This window comes from Salminus brasiliensis, chromosome 7 (assembly GCF_030463535.1).
Source record: "Salminus brasiliensis chromosome 7, fSalBra1.hap2, whole genome shotgun sequence".
Taxonomy (NCBI): Eukaryota; Metazoa; Chordata; class Actinopteri; order Characiformes; family Bryconidae; genus Salminus; species Salminus brasiliensis.
Genome location: NC_132884.1, coordinates 29,787,793 through 29,814,109, shown reverse-complemented (window position 1 = coordinate 29,814,109; position 26,317 = coordinate 29,787,793). Strand labels below are relative to the sequence as shown.

The window sequence follows — 26,317 nt, the reverse complement described above, 5'->3', positions numbered from 1 at the left end:
TAAAATGATTTAACATTTACTTACAAATAACAAAAAAATAACAAATATTTTCACTCCAATGTGACTGTATGCGAGTCATTAGATTAACCTTTGAAACTGGAACTGTTGGCCTGGTGGTGGTGATATAAGCACAGAGCCAAATTCTCTATAGTCTGCTGAAGTGCATGTAGATGTAATGCTCATTGGGCTGTGAGTAAAAGGGCATGGTGGATAAAGAACCAGGATAAAGAAAAGGGACTAAAAAGAACATTTTCTCAAATACAATTTTATTTTATACTCATCTCTGTAGCAAATAAACAGAGACACAAAACAGTGTACAAAAACAAACATCAATAGAAAAGTATGCCTATATCCAAATGTCCAAAAATCAATGAAATTCTAGACATAAATCGCAAAGAAACAACTTCTTCGTCAGAGAACAAAGATAGAATCCCAAACATACATACAAATGTACATTTTGTTCTATGTGCATGTCTTTGTACAAAAGTGTCAATGCAAGTCACTTTGTCTGTGTACACAGTTGTTCTTAAGACGGTCCTTATAATGACAGATTTTCCTACCCATCGCAGTTCACAATCAGTACTGGGAAGGCACTTAGCAACATACGAATATACAAAAATGTAAGCAGAATTTGCACGCACACACACACACACACAAAAGAAAAACAGTGACTGAGGAAAGAAAAACACTTCCAGTGATAATGTGCCACACACACATAGAACATGAGACAACTAATCGGCATATTAAATCATTAAGCACTGCATCCTCCCCCAGGCCCACTTCCATTTGTCAAATAAATAAAAGGTTGAATGCACTCAATTCAGCCTGATAGGGCTGGAGTCGGGAGACATGAACTGAAAATGAAGTACTGATGATCTCTAGACTGTGAGATTCATTTTCATTTAATAAACAATCAGCTGGAAGGGGTCAAGGTAAATAGTAATAGCAATTTACTAAAATGCTTTTGTGAAAGGAACCTCTTCTCTATAGCTTACAAGAGAGAATGCAAATACAGAAATGAAATGCAAAACCAACAACTGTCTACCTTCTCAGATTACACATTAATTTATAAGCTAGTGTAGAAACAAAAACCATCAGGGGGGAAAAACCAACAAACAAACAAACAAAAACAACAGCAGTGTATATATTTTATATATTAGTAGTGACTGTCGCACAAACAACTTGTATCCCCAAGTCATTTAGGAGTATTTCTATTAGTCTATTAAATTTAAAGAAACCACCAGATTCTAATTATGTCAAAAAGTGAAAAAAAAAAGCCAAACATGGAAATACAAGGTTTCTGTGTGACAGTGACAATATTAAATATAAATAAACCAATGACCAAACTTTCTACACAGGGTATGTTACATTAGAAAGTCATTATTAGTAAGAGTGACGTAGTTACGTTCCCCTTATTGACCTTATCTCTTTCAAACACCTTGCAGCAGACCGTCTAATGACCTGTAATTACTGACCAGATACACATGCTCACAGTACTGGTATACTGCTAGTCCCTGGGGGGGGGGGGGGGGGGGGGGGTGCATAAAAGGAACAATTTCGATATGAAACAACAATGGCATACTGACATGACAATGATTGAAACGCACACAAAATCTGTTTATATGAGAACACACCCCAGAACTTGCACAAATGAAACTAAAAAAACAAAGAGTGGAGATTTGCCGGTACCAACTTAATACAACTTAGGCTCTTTGTCCGAAACGTTCCCACCCCCCTCTCTCTCTTTCTCTCTCTCTCTCTCTCTCAATACAAACATCCACTCCTCCAAGAAGGCCAAGGAAAAGTTATATACAAGGACCCCATTCACATAGATTAAACAAACTAACAATATTGGCCACAGATATATATACACATTTGTTACGTGTGTGAACATTATACACATATCATGATAGGAACTCTTTAAGTTAAGCAGGAATGTATTGAACCTCATAGGAAAAAAAATCTGATATATTAAAAAAAGCCCTCTGATTATATTACATTCTGAAGATAAAGAGACCTGGTGCACATCAATCAAGCACTCTTTCTCTCACACACACACACACACACACACACACACTCTTGCTGGCCTCCTGTCATATAGTTCAAAGACAAAATAGCACAGCACAGATCCAAATCTGAATGACTTTATAGAACCCATTTCATAAAGGAGACTGGGACACTAATATCAATAAGTTAATAAAATATACTCTTCATTTCTTGCAATATCTTACAGTCATACCTGAAATTGGTCCCTGCTGAATATTCAAAACTCACATGCACTGTTGTGTAACTCAAAACAATCCATCTGGCAAGAATCTACAACGCAAACTAAAATGATTCGATTTAAGTGATTCATGATTATCAAACTTAAAATGTGTACACACTCAGACAGGCAGGGCCATTAATTTTTTTTTTTTTTTTTGCCCACTAATGATCAGCCTCGGCAGCTGAAAGGTTGTCACACAAATTCTGTTTCTGACCAAAAAAGAAAAGAGAAAAAAGAAGCAGACTTTAATTGCTAATACTTTTGTCTAATGGCCTACGTTACCAGTGGCCTGACTTTATCTGGTACACCATTACAAACTATGACAAAGAATTCAGTGAAATGGAAAAGCTGATTAGCTGTATCACACCAACAGGAAAATAGAATGGAATACATCTTGGCAAACGTGTTCAAACTGTTCAAAGTGACAAAAACCAAGTTCACGGTAAGAAACGCAAAAGACAAAGTAGTCTACAATGACACTGATGATGAAAGGTAGGATTGCAGTAACTCTCAAATTTGTGGCAGTCCAGAAAGAAAAAATGTAGCTTTCTCACTACAGAGTCACTTGTCTCCTAAACCCATAGCACTGCTCCCAACCTCAGAGTCCACTAATGAAGAGGCAAAAGCTGACTGGACGATCTGAAACCCGAACGACTCGAGCAGCGACATGTTCTGTTGGGGCGAAAAGGGCGAGCCCAGATCCCCAAGGCTGGATCCTGTCCTGCCGTGTTTCTTATGCACCCGCTGGTGGTGCTTGTTGAGGTAAGACTTTGTGCGGAAGGTCTGGCCACAATCGCCGCAAGCAAACTTCTTCTCTGGGTCCGTTTTTTGCTTGGAACCGCATGGTGTTGCCGCTGGGCCATCAGCCTCCCCGTTAAAGATCAGAGAGGTCACCTCTAGTTCCTCACCTTCAGCCTTATGCTCGGGCTTCAGCTCCGTCCCGTTAGAGAGTTCCCCAAACGCAGTGTCTGAACCATCAGAATCCTGATGGAGGCATTTCCCAGCATTCTCCTGCCCGTCTGAGGTAAACACAGAGTGGGAAGGGGAAGGGCGAGTCATGATAAATGAGAAGAGGCAGAAGAGGATAGGGAAAGAGAAGAAGAACCTCACATTAGGCCAGACATACACATCAACTTACAGATCAACTGACATCTACATGTTTCCTCAGACCAGAACTTGCCACAATAGTTACTGGTGGAGAATGGTGAATGACTGTGAATTATCCTGGGATGGAAGTCTTCTCATTTGTATCATATATACAAACATGATGTTAGTTACTTAAATCAATCCCTTTACCTTTAAAACCCATAACACATATCTCCAAAACAGCAACTCTACAGGAGAGACTTTTGATGTAAGTCAATGTAAAAAATATTTGGAGCATTTTTACAGTGATTATAATATTTTCTCACTCTGTAAACTTGGTGGTGTGTTTGATGTAGAAAAATAAAAGTGGACAGAAATGAACATTGTTTCCTTGGACAGCAGCAATGGGAAGCTTGTAGATTTTCCTGTGATCCGCATTGGCCAACGATCACACTAGAAATGCTGATGAGCAGATAGTGGCCAGCCAATTGATATTTTCAAAAGCAACAGCATTTTAGCAGAGGCGCTAATCCAGAACTTTTCAACAAGGTGGTCACAGAAAACATCCCTAACCAGGACTAGAACCTAAAGACACGTCTTAAATCAAGTCATGATTGCCTTTTTAAACATTAATATGTGACTCAAACCGTCTCAAAACAGTCTCAAGCAAACCTGTGAATGTAGTATCTAGTGGGTAGACACGCTTTAATATATTACATCATCTGTGATTTTTAACAACATAAACAGAAGGCCACCGTATATACACTATATGCTTAAATGTTTGTGGACACCCCTTCAACACCTTGAAGTTGCACCCATTGCTGACACCGATGTGGAAATGCGTGCACGCAGAGCTGGGGGGCTACAGGTCCAAACACGGCAGAACCTCAGTCTCATTTCACCTTTCTGTTTCTCTTAACACCAGTCGCTCGAATTTGCTCTCTCATTTATCAATATTCATGTCAGTCAACCACAGCTACACTGAGCAAGTGGGCTACAGAACCAATTTCAGTCGGTGTACCTCCAACACCAGACGTTCAATCTGAATCCTTCTCGTCTTGATGTTCATAAACGGGGTTTCAGTCAGCCAGACTTGAATTTGTTCTGTGGTGAGCAGATTGTTATGTTGCTAATTAAGCTTCAGAGCGGTTTAACATTTGTTCCTGTCAGATTTATGACCATTTTGATATGGTATGATGGTTTATTTATTAGGGCTGCAACTAACGATTATTTTAATAATCGATTAATCTATCGATTTTTTTTATTAATTACTTGGATTAAAAATACATTTCCATGTCTTTATTTAAAAATAGAACATTACATAACAGACCAAATAAGTGCGTACAATAAAAGATTAAATTCTTTTTTTTTCATAAATTAAAAATAAAAATTATAAATAAGAAAGAAAAATAAGTGCATTGCTGATGCAAACACTGCACTGTTTGGGAGTGAGGAGTGAGACAGGATGAATTGCTTGTAGTTTGTATGTAGTGTCTTCACTCTTCTTCTTAAAACTTGAAGCTTAATCATTAATTACCACCACTGTGTACAAGTTACATGTTTTTATAAAGCACATTTAAACACTGCTGAAGCAAATTAAACTGACAAAGTAACACACACACACACACACACACAAACACACACACACACAATCACTGTCCAGTTAACAAGCAAAAAAACAGCATGTGTCGTGCTGTGCCGGTTCACATAGTGAGTGCACCGTTACATTTCCTCACTTCAAAACAGAACAAACAAAGAATATTGACTGTGCTCCCATAGTTTAGAGGATTTAAGCCAAACCTTCTTTTCTGCATCGGCCAGGTTTCATTTTTTTTGGAATGTATTTACTTCTTCCTTTTAAACTTATTTTGAGAGATTACGTCTCCGCTTCGGCTCGCTCTGTTCAACCCGCTCTTATTTATTTTTTCCAGAGTAGACGAAGTGCCGCAAGTGACGTATGCGGATATGACAAGGCAAGTAACACATAAAACGTGCAACACAACGAATCGATAATGAAATTTGTTCCAAACACTTTTAATAATCGATTATTTTATCAACTTCTTGTTGCAACCCTAATATTTATCAAATTATATATATATATATACAGTGGGGAGAACAAGTATTTGATACACTGCTGATTTTTCAGGTTTTCCCACTTGCAAAGCATGTAGAAGACTGTAATTTTTATCATAGGTACTCTTCAACTGTGAGTGATGGAATCTAAAACAAAAATCCAGAAAAATACATTGTATGATTTTTAAATAATTAATTTCCATTTTATTGTGGGAAATAAGTATTTGATCATCTATCAACCAGTAAGAATTTTGGCTCTCACAGACATGTTACTTCTTCTTTAAGAAGCCCTCCTGTTCTCCACTCATTACCTGTATTAACTGCACCTGTTTGAACTCGTTACCTGTATAAAAGACACCTGTCCACACACTCAATCAGTCAGACTCCAGCATCTCCACAATGCCCAAGACCAGAGAGCTTTGTAAGGACATCAGGGATAAAATTGTAGACCTGCACAAGGCTGGGATGGGCTACAGGACAATAGGCAAGCAGCTTGGTGAGAAGGCAACAACTGTTGGTGCAATTATTAGAAAATGGAAGAAATGCAAAATAACGGATAATCTCCCTCGGTCTGGGGCGCCATGCAAGATCTCACCTCGTGGAGCATCAATGATCTTGAGGAAGGTGAGGAATGAGCCCAGAATTACACGGCAGGACCTGGTCAATGACCTGAATAGAGCTGGGACCACAGTCTCAAAGAAAACAATCAGTAACACTCTACGCCGTCAAGGATTAAAATCCTGCAGTGCACGCAAGGTGCCCTTCCTCAAGCCAACGCATGTCAAAGCCCGTCTGAAGTTTGCAAATGACCATCTGAATGATCCAGAGGAGGAATGGGAGAAGGTCATGTGGTCTGATGAGACAAAAATAGAACTTTTTGGTTTAAACTCCACTCGTCATGTTTGGAGGAAGAAGAATGATGAGTACAACCCCAAGAACACCATCCCAACCGTGAAGCATGGCGGTGGAAACATCATTCTTTGGGGATGCTTTTCTGCAAAGGGGACAGGACGACTGCACCGTATTGTGGGAAGGATGGATGGGGCCATGTATCGTGAGATTTTGGCCAACAACCTCCTTCCCTCAGTAAGAGCACTGAAGATGGGTCGTGGCTGGGTCTTCCAGCATGATATCGACCCAAAACACACAGCCAGGGCAACTAAAGAGTGGCTCCGTAGGAAACATCTTAAGGTCCTGGAGTGGCCTAGCCAGTCTCCAGACCTGAATCCAATAGAAAATCTTTGGAGGGAGCTTAAAGTCCGTGTGGCCCAGCGACAGCCACGAAACCTGAAGGCTCTGGAGGAGATCTGTATGGAGGAGTGGGCCAAAATCCCTGCTGCAGTGTGTGCAAACCTTGTCAAGAACTACAGGAAACGTCTCATCTCTGTAATTGCAAACAAAGGTTTCTGTACCAAATATTAAGTTTCTTTTTCTGGTGTATCAAATACTTATTTCCCACAATAAAATGGAAATTAATTATTTATAAATCATACAATGTATTTTTCTGGATTTTTGTTTTAGATTCCATCACTCACAGTTGAAGAGTACCTATGATAAAAATTACAGTCTTCTACATGCTTTGCAAGTGGGAAAACCTGAAAAATCAGCAGTGTATCAAATACTTGTTCTCCCCACTGTATATAAAAAAGAGAATACCCCTCAACCGTGTATCCAAAGTTATAAATGTTGCATTTATATCACACTCCTCTGGTCACATGGCACAGGACATACTGGAATGTATTTGCAGTCTAAGTGTGAATGCACCTAAGAAACTGGCAACTTGTTATATTTCTGGTTTCCATTTAAAACATTTCACTCAAATAACTCATTCATTAGATGCAGCAGCCTACATTTTCTGTTGTGTAAGCAACATTTGTCTTGTCCCACGCCCACCCTCCAGCCGGCCCATACTGACCTGCGAGAGGCCCATGCAGTGGGAAGCCTGGTGCTCCAGCAGAGCGGCACTCCCAGAAATAGGGAGTCGTCCCTGGCTTGCCAAGGAGCAACTCAGGCTGCAAACCAAGAGCAGGAGGGCCTGGCTGGGGGAGAACCGGAGGCCCAGAAAGGCCCCGAAATGACCCCTCTGTCTCAGGAAAGGTAACCAGGAGCCGACGACTGGTGCAAAGATCTACACCATCAACAACCACCCCAACAATGGAGAGAGGAGGTGAGGGGTAGAGAGAGAAGGAGAGACAGAGAGGCCGGGGGTGGGGGGTGGGTTGCAGTCAGTACAGTCAGAATGATGATTAACTTCACATCAGCTCATGTGCTCATCAAAGCTTGAATGCCGTACCCCTTTGAGTACAATTCATGCTCAGCCTGAGCAAGATCATCACAGGTGAATGAATCTTTTTCCTTCATTACTTGCCAAGCCTGCAGACGTATTGTTGGAGCCCAACATAAGGAACTGAAGTGATGACTGTTGTACTGATGTAAAGTTAATAACTCAATTCTGATGTTTTCTTTCATTCTACCTTCAAATCTACCACCAACAAATCTAAATAATAAATAGAACCACACCAACACGTATGTCCCACATCAGAACCTTCGCCAGTATTGTAAAACAAACTTGTGCAATTTTGGTGAAGGTGTGGGGTTCACCTAAATAAAAACTGGCAATTCTGACTAATATGTTGTAACAGTGCTGCAGAACTAACTTTTCTTTCTCTAAGCTAACCATTTTCATCTTTTCACCACTAATGTTTATACACATCACATATCATGACACATAGGAAATCCTTGTCCCTAAAAAATTCTCAACATCAACAATGTAAGGTATTTAGCCACATGGCGCATTATAAAAACAACCAATTGAGTCTAACTTCTTCCTCTCTAATGTCCTCTCAGCATACCCCAACAACAGGCTGCTGGTTTCAATGGCAATAATTGTTTGAAAAAAGGTCCATTGAATCCCCCCCCAAAAAATATGACAAAAGACGTAGGCCTACACTGGCACATGCATTAATGGACTTTGCTGAGGAAATATTTGTTTAGCCAGCATGAGATGGAAATGACAGAAAGCAACAGACAGAATTGCCATGCTAACGTGAACAGCAATATACAGGGTCGGCTTCCATACTACACAAAACTGGTAGGGCTGCAACTATGATGCATTCTTTACACTGTGGAAAAAGCAACCAATGACATTCATTTCTGAATTGAAGATATGAAATTTCAGGTAAAGGGCATTTGTGTTACTGTACTTAAGTTCAAGTTTAAACTAATAATATAAGACAAACTGGGCTTCGAATTACGACATTGCAGCCTTACTTGAATGTGCACTTTGACTTTATACAGCACAAGCCAACTGCAGTGGTACATGTGGATACATGCAGTGTAGGCAGACCGGTCAGCCAGCTTTTATCAGCTGTTCCAAAATATTGTCCATGTTCCGAGGTCCCAGTCAAGCCTATACAGCAGGCTTTCAGTTGTACAATCAGACCTTTTTCACATTTTCATTGAAAAACTGACTGAATTTGGAACTTTTGTAGTACATTTCACCGAAATATAAAAAGTGCCTTCTGCATGACTGCCAGAATATTTGTTAGCCTCAAATACAAATAACTCAAAGAAACTTTGGCTTCACAGACTTTCTCTATATCTGACAGAATGTTGTGATGTCATCCCATCAAATGAATAGAGCTTCCAAATTTCCAAATATGCAACTGTTTGGAACAATGCTCCAATCAATCCATTAAAATGATCTAATATCCCTGCTAAAAAGCAACAACAAAAAACATTGCCTGGTCTGCTCAAGCTGGTTGATCAGCTCAGCTCCTGACCAGAGCCGGAGTTCCTGAGTGTAACTAAAATCCAGCTTTATACTATGCAACTGTATATGCAAAATCTGAGGCAGATGATTGTGACCATTTTGTGTCTTTAAAACAAAAGAGGGATGGAATTAGGCTGCACTGACAAATTAGCACAACAGTATGGTCCATGTATGTATGAGTGTTTGAGTGTGTTTACACAAGCAGATGCAGTATTTAGCAGCAGGGTGAAAGAGCGAGCGAGCGAGCAACAAGGACGCTGTGGAGAGAGGCTTGCTTGCCTTCCACTGCGCACTGGCGTCCTGAGTGGTAGGGGGCGCCGTTGTGTGTCTGCGGCCCATTGGCACGCGGCTCTAGGAACTGGTGAGCTGTGGAGGGAGGGAGCATGGACGAGCCGTGGTGCGTTTTTACATGTACCTTTAGGTAGGACGCAGTTGAAAAACCTGAGACCATTGGAGGAGCAAAAAGCAAAACAAAGGAAAGAAGAAAAAATACAACAAGTAGAGATTTGTTTTACATCCAAAATGAGAATCTCTTATTTTCTAGGAGATTATGATGTAAAAGATGAACTCCACTTAAACGAGGTCACAACTGAGCGAGCAATCCAAACGTATGTATCCGCTTGTAAGCGTCCTAGACCTTGAAGCCATCATTCAGTCAGGACAGTATGATTGTCTTGAGTCAGAAGCATTCTTGTTAATTAATCAAATTGATACCAATTGCTAGTAACATCTTCATATATATATATATGTGTATAAATTCTGACAAATGTCAAACTATTGAGAAGTGATAAGATTTTTTTTTTAAGAAAGCGAATACCTTAAAAAGTGCAAATTTAGTTGCGATTATGAGAGTTTACCTTTATTGCATATGCTGCAGTAGTTGTGAGGTCCTTCGCTGTGTTTTTTCAGGTGGTCCGTCATGTAGGCAGCCCGTAAGAACTTTCCACACACTTGGCATGGTATTTTATCCTCATGGCAGGCAAGGTGTGACCTTAGACGATCCCTTGTTGCAAATGATGCATTGCAAATCTGGGAAAACGGCATGAGAAAATACATGACATCTCCACTACTTTACATTTACACAAATAAAGTCACACTTTATACTTGTCAAGCAGTGGGTCCATGTTTCTCACCTGGCATTTATGAGGTCTTTCTGTGGTGTGTACCTGTTTTATATGTCCATTAAGATGATCTGGCCTGCAGGAAACACACACCTGAGTCACTAATTGCAAACACACATTAAACCGCTCACAAACCAACCCCATCACAACTGAACCTACATACCCATTTTCCAACCTAAATTTCTCTATTGTTGTGCTTCATTCGAAAGCTGCCAGGACTGAACACTATATGTAAATATCTATTAAATATAACAGTTATAATTCACCAAAGGGAAAGAGTGGAGCTAAACTGCTGTATATAGAAATGTGCAGGTGCATCACAACTAGCGGTTTTACAACTTCCACTTCTGAACTAGGTGGATTGGGAGTAAACCATAAGGTTTGAAAGTTGTTCACATTAAATTCTTATTTCATAAAAATGCAAATGATGTTTATAATATGGGCACGTCCTGATTAAAAGCAATAACTTGTGTATAGTTTAGATAATCTATCCTCCCCTAAGCTATCAGTCTGTCAGACTAGCAGCCTCATTAGGCAAAGTGTAAACAATGCAGTAGTTTTGTTGAGTGTATGTTTAATACAATCCAATAAAGCAAATCCTCTTTTCTTTGACGCTTCTTGCAGCCCAAAGCTTAGACTTCAGCCAACCAGAGCCAGTAAATCAGTTTCAGTGACGGGCAGGACAGGACTCACCTTGAGAACCCCTTCCCGCAGCTCTGGCACACGTACGGTTTCCCCACGGAGCCGTCATGGGAGCGGACGTGGTAAGACATCCTGTCCTTTCGCTTGAAGCGCAAGCCGCACACGGGGCAGGCGTACGGCTTTTCTCCCGAGTGCGACAGCTTGTGCCGGTTCAGGTGGTACACGTCTCTGAAGACTTTCCCGCAGAGTTCACAGCCCACATGCCTCCGCGTCCTCTCCCGCTTGCGGTGGCCGTCGGCGGCGCTGTGCGATGGCAGCCCGTTTTCGTGCGGCCCTACCTGTGCCTGGACCTGTGGGATCACCGCAGGTGCCATGTCCGCGGGGACCAGCTCCCGTCCTCCTACGCCACCGCCACCACCGAACGCTCCGTGCTCCGCCTCGTGGCTCCGCAGCTGCGCGGCGTCTGTAAACATCTTCCCGCAGACCGAGCATGCTAACAGATCTTCGCTTTCGTTAGCAGCGCCGTGGTGGCTGTTGTTGTAGGAGGAGGAAGATGAGGAGGAGGAGGAGGAGGAGACCGCTCCTCCTGCGGCTGCAACTGCTTCTTTCTTCGGTCTCCCCCTGCCTCGTTTGGAGCCCGGAGAACCCTCGCCGTTTACGGGGTTTCCCGAGAGGTGTGGCGGAGACACGGGTAACCTGCTAGCCGGCATAGCCGCGAGGGAGCCGTCGCTAATCGGCGCCGGACCAGCACCAGCACCGCCTCCACCGTCCCTGTCAACAACACACTGTGGCGGCCCATGATCAGCGAACACGGCACCGTTGGCCACGTCTAAATGCGGTGGGTTTGACAGGTCGTTGTTGGCGGCGGTGGCGCGGGGAAAGCTGTGCTCACCTCCTCCTCCCCGCGAAGGAGGGACGAGAATCTGCACGTTGGACTGCTTGATTACCTCCTGGCAGATTTCGATGACGGAGCGCATGAGCAGGAACTTGGCAGCCGTCATGAGCTCCGGGAAGCACTCAAGGCGCACTACGATCCGCGAGGTGTACGCGAAGTCCAGGATGTCGCGGAAAACTTTAGGGCTTATGGTGTGCATCTCCAGCTCCTTGCCCTCGCCGTCGCCCTCCGTCGGACAGCTGAACACCGACTCGAAGTACTCGCTGCACGCCGCCAGCACGGCCTTGTGCGCGGGGAAGCTCTCCTCGCCGACGCGCAGGATCACGTCGCAGAACCTGCCTCCATCTTTTCTCTGGCTGTTGAGGTTGTGGAGCATCTCAGCGCTGTGCTTGCTCACCTGGTATGTGTAGGAGGAATTCCACGGCTGCTCGGTCCTCTCCATACCGCCCGCGTTTAAACAAGGACCACTTAATGCATAGGACAAAACGCAGTGAGATACCCGGCGCCCGAGGTAAAGAGAAATCAAACAAAAAGAGCTATTTTTAACGGCGAGCACCCCTCTCCGCTTTAGCATCTAACATGTTAGCAGGCGAAAAAAATGGCAGCCCCCCAGCTTCCTGTGAACTTTACCCTTTATTTGGAGGGGAGGGGGTATCCGTCCTTGTTTTGTTTTTTTCGCCCTTAGGGAAAAACGAATGGATTAGCTTCGTGTCAGCTCTACACACGCTGGACGTACCTCGCCTGCATTAGCAGGTCGTTCGCTCAGTCGGAATGAAGGTTTATACTTTATGCGTTTTGCACATTGTTCATCTTCCTGGTTTCTAACCCCCCCGCCGGGCCGTTATGAATTCACATCCTTGTTTTCCAGTGAGCCCCCTCCCCCTTTCACACCCCTCCCCCAAAAGAGTACACCACCATTACAGCGAGTGCGCTAAAAGTGTGCGACACGGCAGCACTTTGTCTCCACTTTACACCTCGCCAGGTAACAGTAACTGTTGTATTAGACACTGTCTGGGAAATGTGGGATATTTGACGGTCAGTGGAGCTCATAGGCAGACACAGACTCCGCACCCCCCCCCCCCTCCCGTGAGCTCTATGAGGGAGAAAAACAAACCGACCCCCTCCCTGCCCAGTGCTCCGGGTCTGACACCCAGCTAAAGCCCACCAAATCCTCTCTACACACCGTTCATGTCAACGTGCTAGAAATCCATGGGTTGGCAATATTATGGATCTACAAGCCGCGTTTCCATTTCTTTCAGAGTTTTTCTAAATGTAGTTAGCAGTGCCAAGTATGCTTTAAGAAAAGGGATATAAAAAAAAAAACAAGGCATATAATAAGCAACAATATCTGATTGCTTATTTCAAATTAGGACATAGTAGTTGAAGTGGGTTTCGTTTTTCCTTAATTTAATGCCAAGTAAGAATGGGGCTCAGAAGTAAGATATTATCTGCTGCATTTGCAGTGATCCCAAAAATGGCATTCTCTAACAAATTCCAACCTCCTGGCCAATTTTACAGGGCTTTGGGTTAAGTACCCAAGGGGGGGGGGGGGGGCACACACACAGAGTATAGATGAACCAAAAACCACACCACACCTGTCAGTCCAGTCACTTTCAAGCTCCATTTTTGGGTTTCTGACTGGAAATCTGGCAGCAGGTCTCTACTTTATGAAAATTACAGTGGACCAATTAACTTCTGGGTCACAGATAGGGGAGACTGATATGGCTGAACTGAACAAGACACTGGAGATGAGAACTTCGGTTACTTAGTTTTGCAAGTTGAATAGAAGAAAACCAAGACATAGTTCATTAATAACAGTAACTTCAGTAATAAGATGAAGAATTTTCCCCACAACTCTACACCCAGGACTTTGACCCGCCTCCAAACAAAGAAACATACAAAAAACAAAGTGTGAATAATTTTTTATTGAACTTTTTTTTCTCCTATTTGTGCTTCTTTAAATTAATAGCACATCTCGAATCGAACCCCTGCCACCCTAAAACAAACGTGATTCAGAGCAGTGCTTCAGTGACTATGAAGGGTTTGAGGGAGGAAAAGAAAAAAAAACAAAAACAAAAAAAAAACAAAACAAAAAAGGCACATACACACTGCAGCCCCCCTTGGGCTCAGCTCTAGCAGGTTCCAGCTACTATTGTCCAGCGAGAGGTTCGCCTTATGGATCAGGTGAGCATTGTTCATCTGTCGGCATCACAGTCCAACAAACCAATAATCCGCAGTGCAGCCTATTCCCACCCGGTCAATTCTCGGGGATGAGGAATATGGAACCCCACTTCAGTCAAAAACAGGGTCAGTGAAAGGAAAAGGAGGAACAAAAGGAGAGGGAAAAAAAAATAATAATAATAATAAATCAGTGCCCCATTCTCTGCATTGCAAGCCTTCCCCACAGCAAGACAAGAAAAAGAACCCCCCCAAACAAAAAGCTATGTACAGGGTAAGGAAACATCCATTCCCATAGTCTGTACAATTCTGGCCTATACATTATTTCCTTCCTTACTGCAAATAAACTAAGATTCCAAAAAAAAGCCACAAAAAAAAAAAAAAAAAAAAAAAAAAAAAAACCCACCCTACATTACTTGATAGGACAATAGTGACAGGGAAAACCGCCATTTCCCTTTTTTCTCTCTCAACTTGTAGGCCTTTTCACAACTTCCATCAACTGCAAGGTTTGACAGTATGTAAAATACACAGGGCTCTGTCATCTGTACATTAAAGTAGAAATTAAAGTTCACATTTTTACCAAACTAAACAGGACAGTGGGGAAGGGAAGTCTTGCTTTACTTGACGATTGGTTGCAGGATGAGGTCACTGGCGGAACTCCAGTTCATCAACACTGATTACTTTAGCTGAAGGCATAGAAGGAAGAGGCTGCTGCAACACATCAGATCCAAACCACTTGGCCAGGCCTAGAGGTGGGCTCCCCCCTCTCCGCTGGGAATGGTTTGCTCGATGAGTGCCGTGGCTTTGCGATTGGGGTGATCCAGTTGTCCCCGTGTGCAGACCTACAGAAACAAAGGAGTCTTAAAATGGCAATTATGCTCACCACCCCCTACCCCCTCCATTTAAAAAAAAACCCCATCCCACACGACCACACACACTTACTTGGTCTTTGCTGCTGCATGACTGCCAACTGCATGTGTGTCGCAGGAGCTCTTGGGGAGATCAGGGGATGCCCTGTAGTGCCTAGTGGATACAGATGCTGGCCTAAGAGAGCTGGGGGCAGACCTTGTAACTGGGACAAATCAACAGTCTGAGGGAACACTCCTGTCAAGAGAATCAAATATCAACTTAAGGTACGAGTACAAAAAAAAAAAAAAAAAAAAACCCAGGTCAAAAACAACAACACATTAGCCAGTTATAAACTGTACATACCATACAAAACACAGTCTAATTCATACATAAGAACAATGACATTTAAGAAAAGATTTGCAAACCTGTTTGCAACAATGCAGGTCCAAGCTGCTGAGGCTGTATGCCCTGAGCAAGCATCCTTTGTACCACACTGGGATGCAGCTGTGGTGGTGGAGGCCTCACTATAGGAACATGAGACAAAAGGGGCACTGGGTAAATCGGTCTGGGGAAGGTGGAAGAGGCGCCTGGGGACAGCATGGTAGGAGTGTGGTGCCCAGTAGTGGAGCTTGGCCTGGGCCGCTCTGCTTCTTTAGAGTGGCGATTCTGTGTAGACACTGGAGTAGAACAGGCTTTTACTCCACCTGTCTGGGATCCACTGCCATCTACGCCTTCAAGGAAGGAGCTAGGGGATGGAGTTTCTTTTTTAACCCCAAAAAGAAATAAATAAAAATGTTACCATCCATTCATTTAAAGAGGGAAATGGTACAAACCTGCAATATCCACAGAATCAAGTCAACAAGTGTCAACCCAGAGTAGGAATCTTACCCTCTTGCGAGTTAGCCGTATCCTCTTTACTCCCTGGTCGGCTTGTTGGCTCATCTTTACTTTTCTCCTTTGACTCATACATTTTTCTTATTACTGAGGTGGGAGTAAATGATGGGGACAGCTGCAGAAGACAATGGTTAAGTCAGTTCAAAAGTAGTGCTCCAATTTAGCATAATTCAACATAAGGACAGCAAAAGTATTCAAATATAACTCAAAACTGTTTTCTGAACACAGTCTGGAGGCATGCTTAACTTCGCTTAAGCTGGTTAGAGTCGGACTACGGCAAGTGCAAATGATACAGGAGTGAGATCTACCCCCTTTATTCATATTAGTGGTGTGGGAAAATTCCCAGTTAACTGGAGGGCGACAGTTCATGGTGGCTAGGACACTGTTAGTTGTAGGAAATGTGCATGGAAGCATATCAACATGCTAATGTTTGCAAACGATATGCTGTACAAACTACCCTTTACATAAATTAAAAACAAGCTGAAAAGCATTCAGTACATGTTTACTCCAACAAAGAATTAAATTTTGTCTAATTTAATGAGCAAACACTGCAGTCATCTAAAACTCTGTCCAGAAGTGTCCAGAAAAGCAGCATAGGAAAGTCAGTACATATAAAGCATAGTTCAAACAGTACATATATTTTGGCCAAGCTGCCATCACAGTTAACTCACCATACTAGTGACAGCAGTGACAGGTGAATTCCTGCCAGGTGGGTGGGGACCAGGAGATCGGTTCAGCCTTGGCTGTCTATAAAAGACCAAAAATACATCAACGACTTAAGGGTTTCTACAGAACTTTAAAAAATGCCCATCTTCTCAGCAAATACCACATTAATGCTGTACCTGTTCCGGTAAGCTTTATCATGACTGTGTTTACTGTAGCCTTGTTGGTACGAATGGCGAGCATGTACTGCCAGATCCTGCTGAAACATCAAGGCATCCAGCTCTGCCTGGTCCAAAGATAGTGCCCTTAACTGAAACGGTGTTAAATGTTTTAAAAAGAAACACATTTTAAAGTCAGCAACATACAGATTGCCCAAGAATTTTTTTAAAGCTTTGCCTGTTGTGGAGTGGGTCCAGGACTTATGGCTCGGTGCATTTCAGGAATCTGATCGCCCAGTATCTGCTGTGGACCAACATGGAACCCTAATTGGAAGGGGGAAGGACAAAAAAAAAAAAAAAAAAAAAAAAAGCAGTTGTTTAGTCCTGGCCAGTGCTTACTTCAATTTTTAATCCCAATGTGACCAATTATACATCAATAGTTAACAGACAGCAACAGCCATTGGTTCAGAGTGTGTACACAGATTTGTTTTAAAGAAACCAGGAGCCGAACAGTCAGGTTAGTCAGACTGGGTCACAAGTTACTAAACAAATCAGTCTATAATGAGATTTTACAGCACATTTTACCCTGTGTGGCTGTATCACACAAACAAAGACTGGATCAGAACTGTTATTGGCTGACAAAGTACCCTGGGAGCCAAAAACACATCTATAGTGAAGTACAGCTTAGTAAAAATTAAGGTCTTGACACTTTGTGTCAAGGCTGTGTGCGCGCCAACATGCAATCTCCACATGTCAATTTTTAAACCACAAATGTTTCCATTGTCCTACAGCAACATTTAAACACAGTAACTTTTAACAAGCTATGCATCAGCAGCTTTGGTGTTTTGTTTTTACTCATTGCATAATTCATTCCTAAGGTTAACAATTTTCATGAAACGTGAGCCCAACACTTATACCTGTTCCAGGCTGCATGCAACCTGCATAGAAGTCTTGAATGGGTGGTCTCTGTGTGAACAGAGGGGATGAAGAGCCACGGTGGTGCAATAAGCCTGGGACAGGAGCAGGTGGGGCATCAGTACTCGCCAACAGACCACTAAAGAGTGGAGATCCTGCCCGTGGAGCACCCTGAACACCCAATAGCTCCTACAACAGAGAACATGTTGCAAAAGAAACATGTTGCATCATTCAGTTACCATAAACTGAAAGTTTATGAAGCCAAATTATTTGCTTGAGACAGTGTGCTTTAGGGAAGCTAAAGTGGTCAGATAAAACTAAAAATCACCTGGAAGATGTTTTTCTGTGGAGCAGGTACCTGAGCCTCAGATATGGGGCTTAGGATCACAGAATCTGCCACCTGCTGCAGCTACACAAAGAAAGGAAGCAGAGTCAGATATTCAACGGAGTCTAGCATAAACTCAGTGATGCACCCCAGTGATGAAGAAAAGAAAGTCATTGACATCACGTCAAACTCAAAACTCCAACTGTGCAGAGAACTAGTGAGAGCAATGTCAAACCTCTACCTCTCAAACCAGGCTTACACATGCACTCCAATAATGATGCAAAATTTTATTCAGCACTGTGTGACACTACTGCCTGAAGGAGTTGGCAGTGCATACAGAGCATCCTTTGGAGTCTGCTTTTCCTCATGTTCATTGCTTGGGTAACCAATACTTGATATGTAACTCACTTCATAATTATTTTGCAGACAGTAAGCTGTAGCCTGTTTTGCTCTGTTGATTGTCTGGTAACTCAAAGCATTTGTGCATGTATGGACATCCTAGTGAGATGATCAAACCAAGTGCCTTCCAGCTTGGCTATAGCCACCAATAAGTAAACATGAACACTTTCAAACATCTGACGCCACACTCCTCAATTTCTGGATTCTGCATTACAATTAAACTGCCTCAAGTCTAGCTTCAACACACCCAGAGAAACTGGATTACTGCTGGGGAATAAAGCAAAACAAGTCAATTATTATACGTGGGTTTGTACATCATAATGTTCCCATTGCCCTTAAAAAGGCAACCAAAGAGTCTAAGAAAACAAAACCTTGTCACTGTATAAAGTGTTTAAAACCAGTTTGTTAGGTAGCTTTGGGGAACGGACTTTCTATACTAAATGATCCCTGACTGAGTAACGGGCTGGACGAAGTGGCTCGGTGCAACTGGTTGCCACATAGCACAGTACAGACAGACCATGTGTGGTTTTTTAAATATAGATAGCTTATGCTAAACAATAAGAACACCCAAGTCATGACTAATGCAAAAAGCATGTCACTAGACCAGGTAAAAATGATTTTCCTGTTAGGTTAGCAACAAGTCAACAGGTACTTTTGGCATTGTGTAGCAGCTCTCCAAATTAACCCATCATTTAAAGCTCACTACAGATATTCAGGTACATTCCTTACTTTGGATTTTGAGATTTAAATTAAAACCAAGACCAGTTTGAATATTACTGTCACCTGTTAGATAAATGACCAACTTGCTCCCATAGACAGAACATGGTCCAATTCACCCACAAATGGCCTCAATGAAAATCTGTCTGATGTTTGATACAGTAAAGTGGCATTACCACCCTGTTCCACACAATCCTGTCCAACTGTGTGTAACAGCTGCTGAAAATCTGAGAGCTGGCTGAGTGGGCATAAATGGGTGGTGGGACCACAAAAAAAAAAAAAGTTTTAATTAAACTGGCAAAAGGTTCACTTTTAGCAAAACACACAGCAAAAATACCATCTCCAGAAATGAACGCAACTCAACAGCACAGTACAAATTTATGCCCATCATTAATCCAATCCAGGAGAATTCGGAATTAGGAGTCTACCAAGTGCCTTTAAGGCCATAAAGGAAGCAGCATTCTGTCTCTCAAATACACTTACCTGGCACCAGTAGAGAGAGACACACCCCTTTACCTGACAGAGCAGCACATGCTGAGCAGTACATGCTGACTTTTACATGATCATGCAAGCCGGCACATATGATCACGTAAGCCTTCACACTTACGCTGCTGCTTCCGGCCTTAGGGTGGGTGGGCAACGTTCCACTTGCCTTCATACTGCTGACCAGCTTATTGAAGGCAGACATATCAGGATCTCGAGGACGGGGTTTGACCCCAGAACCTCCTGTAAGAGCCTGTTCCAGATGTTCAGCCATGAACGGCGTCCCACCCCCTTGATTCTGCTGCTGCTGCCGGGGGGGTTGCTGAGGGTGCTCCGAACGAACATTAAGTCCCTTTAAGCCAACTTCCACCTCCTCCAAAGATAACACCACCCCAGAATTAGCTAGAACAGTTTATAAAATAAACACAGCATTAGGTTTCCTGTTAAGTCAGCATAAGAAAAGTAACATTTCTGATTATTGGACAGATCTGACTCACTGCTTTCCTTCAGACGGGCTTTGTTAGCATTCAAGCTGGACAGAAGAGGTTTTAGGTCAACCTTGGCTTTATGGAGCAGCTCCAAGATGTCCACTTTATCTTTGCGCTCAGTTGAAATGGGGGTAAAGTAGGGTGTAGGACCTTGACTAGGAGAGCTACTGCGTGGATCTACACCTGACACAAAACACAAATTGTATTACAATTGCAAAAACCTAGCAAACAGCACATATGCATGCAAGGGGTTCAAGGTCTGTATTCAGTCACCTGCTAGTCTCTCCAGCTCTTCATGTGGGGTGGAACGCAAGCTGCTGGAACGGCTACCAGAAGGACTCTGATTACTGGAGAACCAGCGGCTGAAACGGCTGGCTGTAACTGACCCTTCACTGAGCACATCTTCAATCATCTGAAAGATACAAAAAAAAAAAAAAAAAAAAAAAAAAAAAAAAAAAACCCACAAAAGACTTAGCACTTCAGCATAAAGAAAAATAGTCAAGAAAGGGTGGGGGAGGTGGGGTGAGGATGACACTTACATGATGATTCTTGCAGGCTGTATAGAGCAATGAGGGCAAATGGCGAGTGGGATTTTGGGAAAGGGGGAACTCATAACCGTGGACACAAAGGTTCACATCACCCAAACAACAAAAATCAGTTAACTGCATCTTTTATGGAGTCCACAGACATCACAGAAGCTTCTACAGCTTTTTGAGCAGTTAGAACTTGCATTCAAATTACACCTAACCTGGATCAGTGATGGGCATAAATTTGTATTACAACCTTAATCTACCAAGACATCCTCAACTTCCAACACAAACAGTTCTGAACCAAAACAAGTCATCGTACTTTCAAATCACAGTAGTATGACAGTTCAATGTCAACAACAAAAGCAGAAAAGCAAAGTAGTTGCACAAGTACACCGAGCATCCCACAGTGTCAGGTGGTCTGTGAGTGAGAAATCCCCAACTGAGAGGCCTCAGATGTGCCCAGTTCATGTACGTGTTTGCTTCAGCCATTCACTAGACCCCCAACACCCCCAAGCATGCAGTGCTCCCCATATCTTACCGAAGCCAGGCCAGGCATTGTCTTCTCAAGATTGAAGAACTCATTGAAGTCAAACTCTCCAGCTGTTTGTTCAGGCAGAACTTCAGAACGAGGAACCTCCTGATCAGCCCCTGTTTCTTGAACCAATTGTGGCTCCTCAGGAAGACCACCATTACATTCAACTGAAAGACAAGACCCATTTCAAAAGTTTGTCCCAAAAAAAAAAAAAACAAACAAAAAACACACATTAACAGGAAGAGGAAATCCAAATACTTCACATGCCTTCTTTCACCGATTCAGTCCTCTTTCTGGAGCGCTTAGGTCTCCGCTTGTCATCCTCTAGAAGCTTATCGTCAAAGCCAATGAGTTCAATGGTCTCCGATTGGCTGGTGGGTCCACCAGAAAACCATTCAGGCTCCTCCTCAACATAAGAGTCATTTCTTCTTCGCTCACTAAACACTCTTTTGTCTCCAAAGTCTCTCTGTAACAAAGATGTAATAGTTACATTAAGTAACTATTTAACCTACACCAAACTAATTCAGACCCTGCAAAAATTGTCCAATTACTGCAGTCTCTTCAAATCACAGAAAGAGCATCTCATCGGCATGCATAAGGTCAACTCATGCATGAGAACAATTCTTAATACCCTGAATCTCTTGTCCTTGAAGTCACGTTCTCGCTCACGTTCCTTATCCACTCGAGCATCCCTCTCAAACCCACGTGCCGCCATAATGCGGCCACTTCCGATACGCCGTGTACCTCCCAGACGGAGGGACTCATTCTCCTTGTTCTCAAGGGGACTGATGGGACGCCGAACAATGGAGGTGGGTGCCACTTGGCAGCCACCTCCAAAACTACGGCGCTGTGGACTAAGAACAACCTCCAAATCATCCTCTTTTAAACGCTCCCTTGGGTCTAAAAGGAAAATTATGTATAGAAAACATGAAAGATTCAGTTTGAAGGTTAATGCTTAAGAAATTGTCATGTTCTTCACACAATTATACAGTGCAGCAGTCCCACTGTGGAAAAGTTACCTGCAATTCTGCGTTTTAAAGACACTCTATCTTCAGCATAGTCTCTCTTGTATCCATCTACTGGGGAGCTGCGCTCTGAGGGGTAGAGTGAAGCATGCCACTTTTCAGGATCCCACACACCATCACTACAAAATAGAAATGACAAATTAGTACTTTTAAGGTCTTTGCAGCCTGCAGCCAGTCACATGCAGCAACACTTCAGATCAATCTGACATTAAGCCAAGTAAGTACAGGTAACAATCACATAAAAGATCACCTGTCATATTTCTCCGACAGACACTCTGGTCTCTCATTAGAGATTGGCAACTCTTTGATTTCCAACAGCTCTTCCTGTTATGAGAAAAAAAGAAAGCCCAACTTTGACTACAGTAGCCTCCCTGTTTAGGAATGCATAAAATGAAACCATCTGACAACCATGAAAGACTGAGACTTCAATTTCATCAATAACTCAAATCAATATTTATTGTACTATGGAAGAAAATGTTGTTTACATGATGCCTAGATACCAAGTAAGCATCCATGCTTTATTTATTTTACTGTACACAATCCCTAAACAAGTTAAATTTCTCAGTAAGACTAAGACAGGCAGATTAAGCTCCTGACACTATTGTAACAGCATCAGCATTGACTTATGCACATGTACTCCTACATTTATTAGGACGCCATTTATGGAGGTAATGACTGGACAGCACAGGCAACAATAAAACGTTAGTTTTCTATTTGGAGATTAAGCAGCATATTACAGCTCTGACCTTGGTGTATCGGTAAGCAGAGGTTACTACAGAATCCTTCACTGTGTGCCCTGTATTATCGCCATTTTCCTGATCCTCTATACAGGCATCTTTCTCCATGACTGAAGCAAGAGGCCAAACCAATGGTATATCTTCTTTTGACACTCCAAACACCTGCTGACAAAAAATCCAGGCATTAGTCAGCTGTCACTACTGAAAGACAAAAAAAGATCTTAAATAAACCAAAGAGACATCATTCTGGAAGAGCAGCTGTCAATGTGAACATACTGCCAACCTAGGTGAAGACCTTAAGCTTTGAACAGTTTCTTGGTCTTTCAAGAAAAGGGAACATAAACGTTGCTTGACAAATTAGTGACGTATGCAGTTACAGATCCAAACTGTTTACAACAGATTTTGTCAAACCAAGGTAATCGAGTTTCTAATAGACTGACTCTCTAGACAGTTAAGAGTATTAGATACCATTACCAAGCACCTTTTTGGGGCCAGAAATGTTTCATGGTTAATATAATCGGACTAGTACGTTACCACAAGTCGTCAAAGGACCAGGCCAGACAAATGAGGCACTGCTCAGTATATGAGGTGTGGATATTTGTCTGAATTGCGCAGACAGTAACTATTTAGATTTGATCACAGCTTAAATCGCTGCTATCGTTTTATTCTTGTTAAATATTACCAGTTAAATGATCTAAGCGCCAGTGTTTCACCGGCCGGGAATTAGCAACAATTAGCGATAGCTAGCAGCCAAAGGCTAACTGACCGGATTAGTTATGATACAACACCGCAACAACAACACTACTACTACTACTACTACTACTAGCACTACACACGCTCATTGCCTTCTATTCGAATTAACGCACTTAACTTACCTGATTCTAGAAAAATGTATATACACACACACAGGCTTCTCCCTTCTTCCTCGGATGCTATAGCTAGCTACTTAGCTAGCTTGCTAGCCTGCTCAACTTTTGTACGGGACTTCGAGCGAACTGACGTGTTTTCAGGCGATTCAACTGGATGCGGATGCAATTACCTGGTTAATATTCATTTTAAGTGAGACAGTTAGGGGTGTTTTTACACTTTCCCGATACTTAAATGGCGATCCCAGGCTAGGTCTAAAAGCTAAAAATGAACGTTTACGATAGCCGGTAAAGGAGCTCCCAGCCAAGCTGGCTAAACGCTCACCAAACCGACAGTCAACAAACGCTTAGTGTTTGGCCAAAGCAGCGATTTCGTTCAACTTCCCAATTCTTCTAGTATATAGACCCAAACTTAACATTGGGGAAAAGCAACCAGAACTTCTCACGCAATATCGTCCCAGTGTTTGGATCTTTGCTCGCAAGCCGTAGAGAAAAGACAGCACAAAGCTAGCGCTAGTCAGCTAAGCCAGCTAACTGGCTAACTACGCTAAATGATTATTACTCTCTACTAAACAAAAAACGGCTTAAATCACTAAAGAAAGACAGAAAATCCACGTTAATTTCCCTCCGGACAATGAGCTAAAATCCGCGATGCAGACTAACTGCGAATACAACTAACCTCTATGTACTTTGTAATAAACTCTCACACACATACAAACACACACTCTCTCTCTGTGTCGGGGCTCCCGACGCTCAGCGGCGAATTTCTCCAGATCACTACAGGCGCTGATTGAAGCCCCAATCAAGGATTATATAGTGACCACTGCCGCCTTCGTTACAATGGAAAACACAAACGAATCTTATTTTTAATCGTACTTCTGAATTTAAGCAAACAAAACACGTTTAAATATTAGTTAAAACGTTGCTTTGCAATTAGGAATAAGTACAATTCCAAAGTGGGACGTCTAATTCTGTCAGGCAATACACTGGCCTCCTATTTTCAACCAGCGCCGTTTTTTGCAGGCACATACACACTACACACGCTATACACACTTAAACACGTACACGTTTATGTGTATTTATATGTCACACTGTAGCTCTCGAAACTTATATATATAATGTAGTGTCATTTTGGAGCATTTCTAGTGGTCCATTCATTATGAAATTTGGCATTCATGGCACAATATAAAGGACAACTAACTAAGTTTCAAGTTTAGAAAAAAAAATAAAAACGTGAAACTTGGAACCACGAATTATTATATAGTAGTAATATGTTATGATATGTTATAAGGTGTAAACTGGAGAAGTGGAGGCAGCTCCAGCAGCGCTTTTACTTTGACATCCCAGCAGCGGACGTTGTCCTCACGCGGCAGTTACGGTTTGTTGTTGGTGGGGAACGATAGCCGAGTCCAGTTGTGAAAATGGATGTCTGTTAGTTTAGCAGTCAGAACAGTTAATGAAGCTTAACAAAACATTTTTTACAGTTGGTAAATTATAGTAGCAAAGTGCACATAATCATTTATTTCCGTTGTAATTCATGTAATGTAAATGTCAGATGTCAGAAAAGTGGTTGACGAACGCTGGCTATCAGTTTTTGGAAGTCGAGGTACCTTCAGTCTTCCAGCTAGAAAACACAGCTGTGACTTTAACAAAGTTTCAGGATCGCTAACACACACCTGTCGAAACTAAGTAGTTAAAGTTACGGGGTTAATATAAGCCACTTTATCTTAGTTATGTAAATAATAGACAACTCTTAATATCTGATGTTAGCCAACAGTTTAATTGGGGATACGCCGATGTGGGGATTCTAGGGTGAGGATCTGTAAATATAGATAAGATTATAATATCAGCGTATAATGTTTGTGTTTTTCTTTTCACAGCCGAATAAGACAAGGATTATGCACACAGCAGGGCCACAACCTGGAAAACCGGGTTCTTCTGGGAAGAGGCAGATGCGCCACACTTCCATCCGCAAGATCACCTATCGAGTCGGATACACCTGGAACAGAGGTGGACGACTGAAAGAGCTCAGGATACGGTCAGAGACCACAAATAAACCAGAGCATCCAACAAAACTGTGTATTTTCAAAGTGATAACTTTATGACATTTTGACGTAATATATTAAATTCAGGTAGCATATTGAATTTGTATAGATGTATTAATATATAGGTTATGGCTATGGTAAATTTGTGGGTGCCAAAACTAATATTCCTTCATACTTTCTATTTAGACATCTTGCACGGAAGTTTCTTTACCTCTGGATTCAGAAAACATTCGGGAGAGTCACTATATCGCGAGCCAGGTTCAGTGCAGGACTTTGCCCTATTGTATAAACTGCAACAATTGCTTATGCCATCAAACTATCACAATGCAGTTAATCCTGTATAAAAAAATCTAATAGTTTTAAAGTGTCCTTTTTCCATCCAGATCTTACTACAGGAAGGTGGTCTTGAAGAAGGTTCTAAGGGCCTGGAAAGATGAGTGGTGGCATGCCAGAAAAGAATGGACCCTGACTATTAGAGCAGACTGCCACTATAAGTGAGTAATGCAAAGAAGAATACAACAAGAATACATGTGTACAGTCTGCCATTATTGACTCATTTTGTAATTAACATTTTGTAGCTATCATTTAGATGAACCACATGGCTAATTGATCTGATTACATTTAGAGAATTAAGATATCCAGATGTTCATTGTAAATG

The 26,317-nt window shown here is 42.3% G+C and overlaps 3 protein-coding genes across 14 annotated transcripts in view; 1 reads left to right on the top strand and 2 right to left on the bottom strand.

Moving 5' to 3' along the window:
* Positions 1-249: 249 nt before the first annotated feature.
* On the bottom strand, positions 250-12,688 carry patz1 (POZ/BTB and AT hook containing zinc finger 1). 4 transcript variants are annotated; one of them, XM_072684543.1, is made up of 6 exons: positions 11,012-12,687; positions 10,331-10,394; positions 10,055-10,226; positions 9,477-9,638; positions 7,341-7,553; positions 250-3,285 (listed from the first exon to the last, which is right to left on the bottom strand). In XM_072684543.1, exons 1-6 carry the CDS (start codon positions 12,427-12,429, stop codon positions 2,828-2,830), a joined length of 2,487 nt encoding a protein of 828 aa, XP_072540644.1. In that variant the 5' UTR covers positions 12,430-12,687; the 3' UTR covers positions 250-2,827. The 4 variants fall into 4 exon arrangements, with proteins under 4 accessions (XP_072540644.1, XP_072540645.1, XP_072540646.1 ...); XM_072684546.1 differs by having other exon boundaries at positions 3,147-3,277; positions 11,012-12,688; XM_072684544.1 differs by lacking the exon at positions 9,477-9,638.
* A 1,074-nt stretch (positions 12,689-13,762) lies between these two features.
* On the bottom strand, positions 13,763-24,379 carry eif4enif1 (eukaryotic translation initiation factor 4E nuclear import factor 1). 7 transcript variants are annotated; one of them, XM_072684537.1, is made up of 19 exons: positions 23,624-24,379; positions 22,758-22,913; positions 22,262-22,335; positions 22,006-22,130; positions 21,618-21,886; positions 21,254-21,452; positions 20,993-21,153; positions 20,198-20,336; positions 19,934-20,107; positions 19,561-19,838; positions 17,841-17,921; positions 17,515-17,701; positions 16,836-16,921; positions 16,619-16,749; positions 16,448-16,523; positions 15,771-15,891; positions 15,308-15,643; positions 14,976-15,137; positions 13,763-14,875 (listed from the first exon to the last, which is right to left on the bottom strand). In XM_072684537.1, exons 2-19 carry the CDS (start codon positions 22,854-22,856, stop codon positions 14,679-14,681), a joined length of 2,895 nt encoding a protein of 964 aa, XP_072540638.1. In that variant the 5' UTR covers positions 22,857-22,913; positions 23,624-24,379; the 3' UTR covers positions 13,763-14,678. The 7 variants fall into 7 exon arrangements, with proteins under 7 accessions (XP_072540638.1, XP_072540637.1, XP_072540643.1 ...); XM_072684536.1 differs by having other exon boundaries at positions 22,758-22,910; XM_072684542.1 differs by having other exon boundaries at positions 19,606-19,838; positions 22,758-22,910.
* sfi1 (SFI1 centrin binding protein) overlaps positions 14,933-26,317 on the top strand; it is a 28,021-nt gene continuing 16,636 nt past the window's right edge. For 2 of the 3 annotated variants that reach the window (XM_072684534.1, XM_072684532.1), the window contains exons 1-4: positions 25,011-25,220; positions 25,495-25,652; positions 25,846-25,917; positions 26,043-26,153. In XM_072684534.1, coding sequence (XP_072540635.1) covers positions 25,170-25,220; positions 25,495-25,652; positions 25,846-25,917; positions 26,043-26,153 — 392 coding nt within the window. In that variant the 5' untranslated portion in view covers positions 25,011-25,169. Of the gene's footprint in view, positions 15,167-25,010; positions 25,221-25,494; positions 25,653-25,845; positions 25,918-26,042; positions 26,154-26,317 lie in introns of those variants that run through there. The other variant, XM_072684535.1, reaches the window with a different exon arrangement.

Coding starts and splice junctions, on each gene's coding strand:
- patz1 (XM_072684543.1), bottom strand. CDS start 12,429: ATGCTAAAGCGGAGAGGGGTGCTCGCCGTTAAAAATAGCTCTTTTTGT. Junction 9,639..10,054: donor CTGCAGCATATGCAATAAAG/GTAAACTCTCAT, acceptor CAATGGTCTCAG/GTTTTTCAACTGCGTCCTAC. Junction 7,554..9,476: donor ACGCCAGTGCGCAGTGGAAG/GCAAGCAAGCCT, acceptor TTGATGGTGTAG/ATCTTTGCACCAGTCGTCGG.
- eif4enif1 (XM_072684537.1), bottom strand. CDS start 22,856: ATGGAGAAAGATGCCTGTATAGAGGATCAGGAAAATGGCGATAATACA. Junction 21,154..21,253: donor GACTGAATCGGTGAAAGAAG/GCATGTGAAGTA, acceptor CTTGTCTTTCAG/TTGAATGTAATGGTGGTCTT. Junction 17,922..19,560: donor CTAAGGCCGGAAGCAGCAGC/GTAAGTGTGAAG, acceptor TTCTTTGTGTAG/CTGCAGCAGGTGGCAGATTC.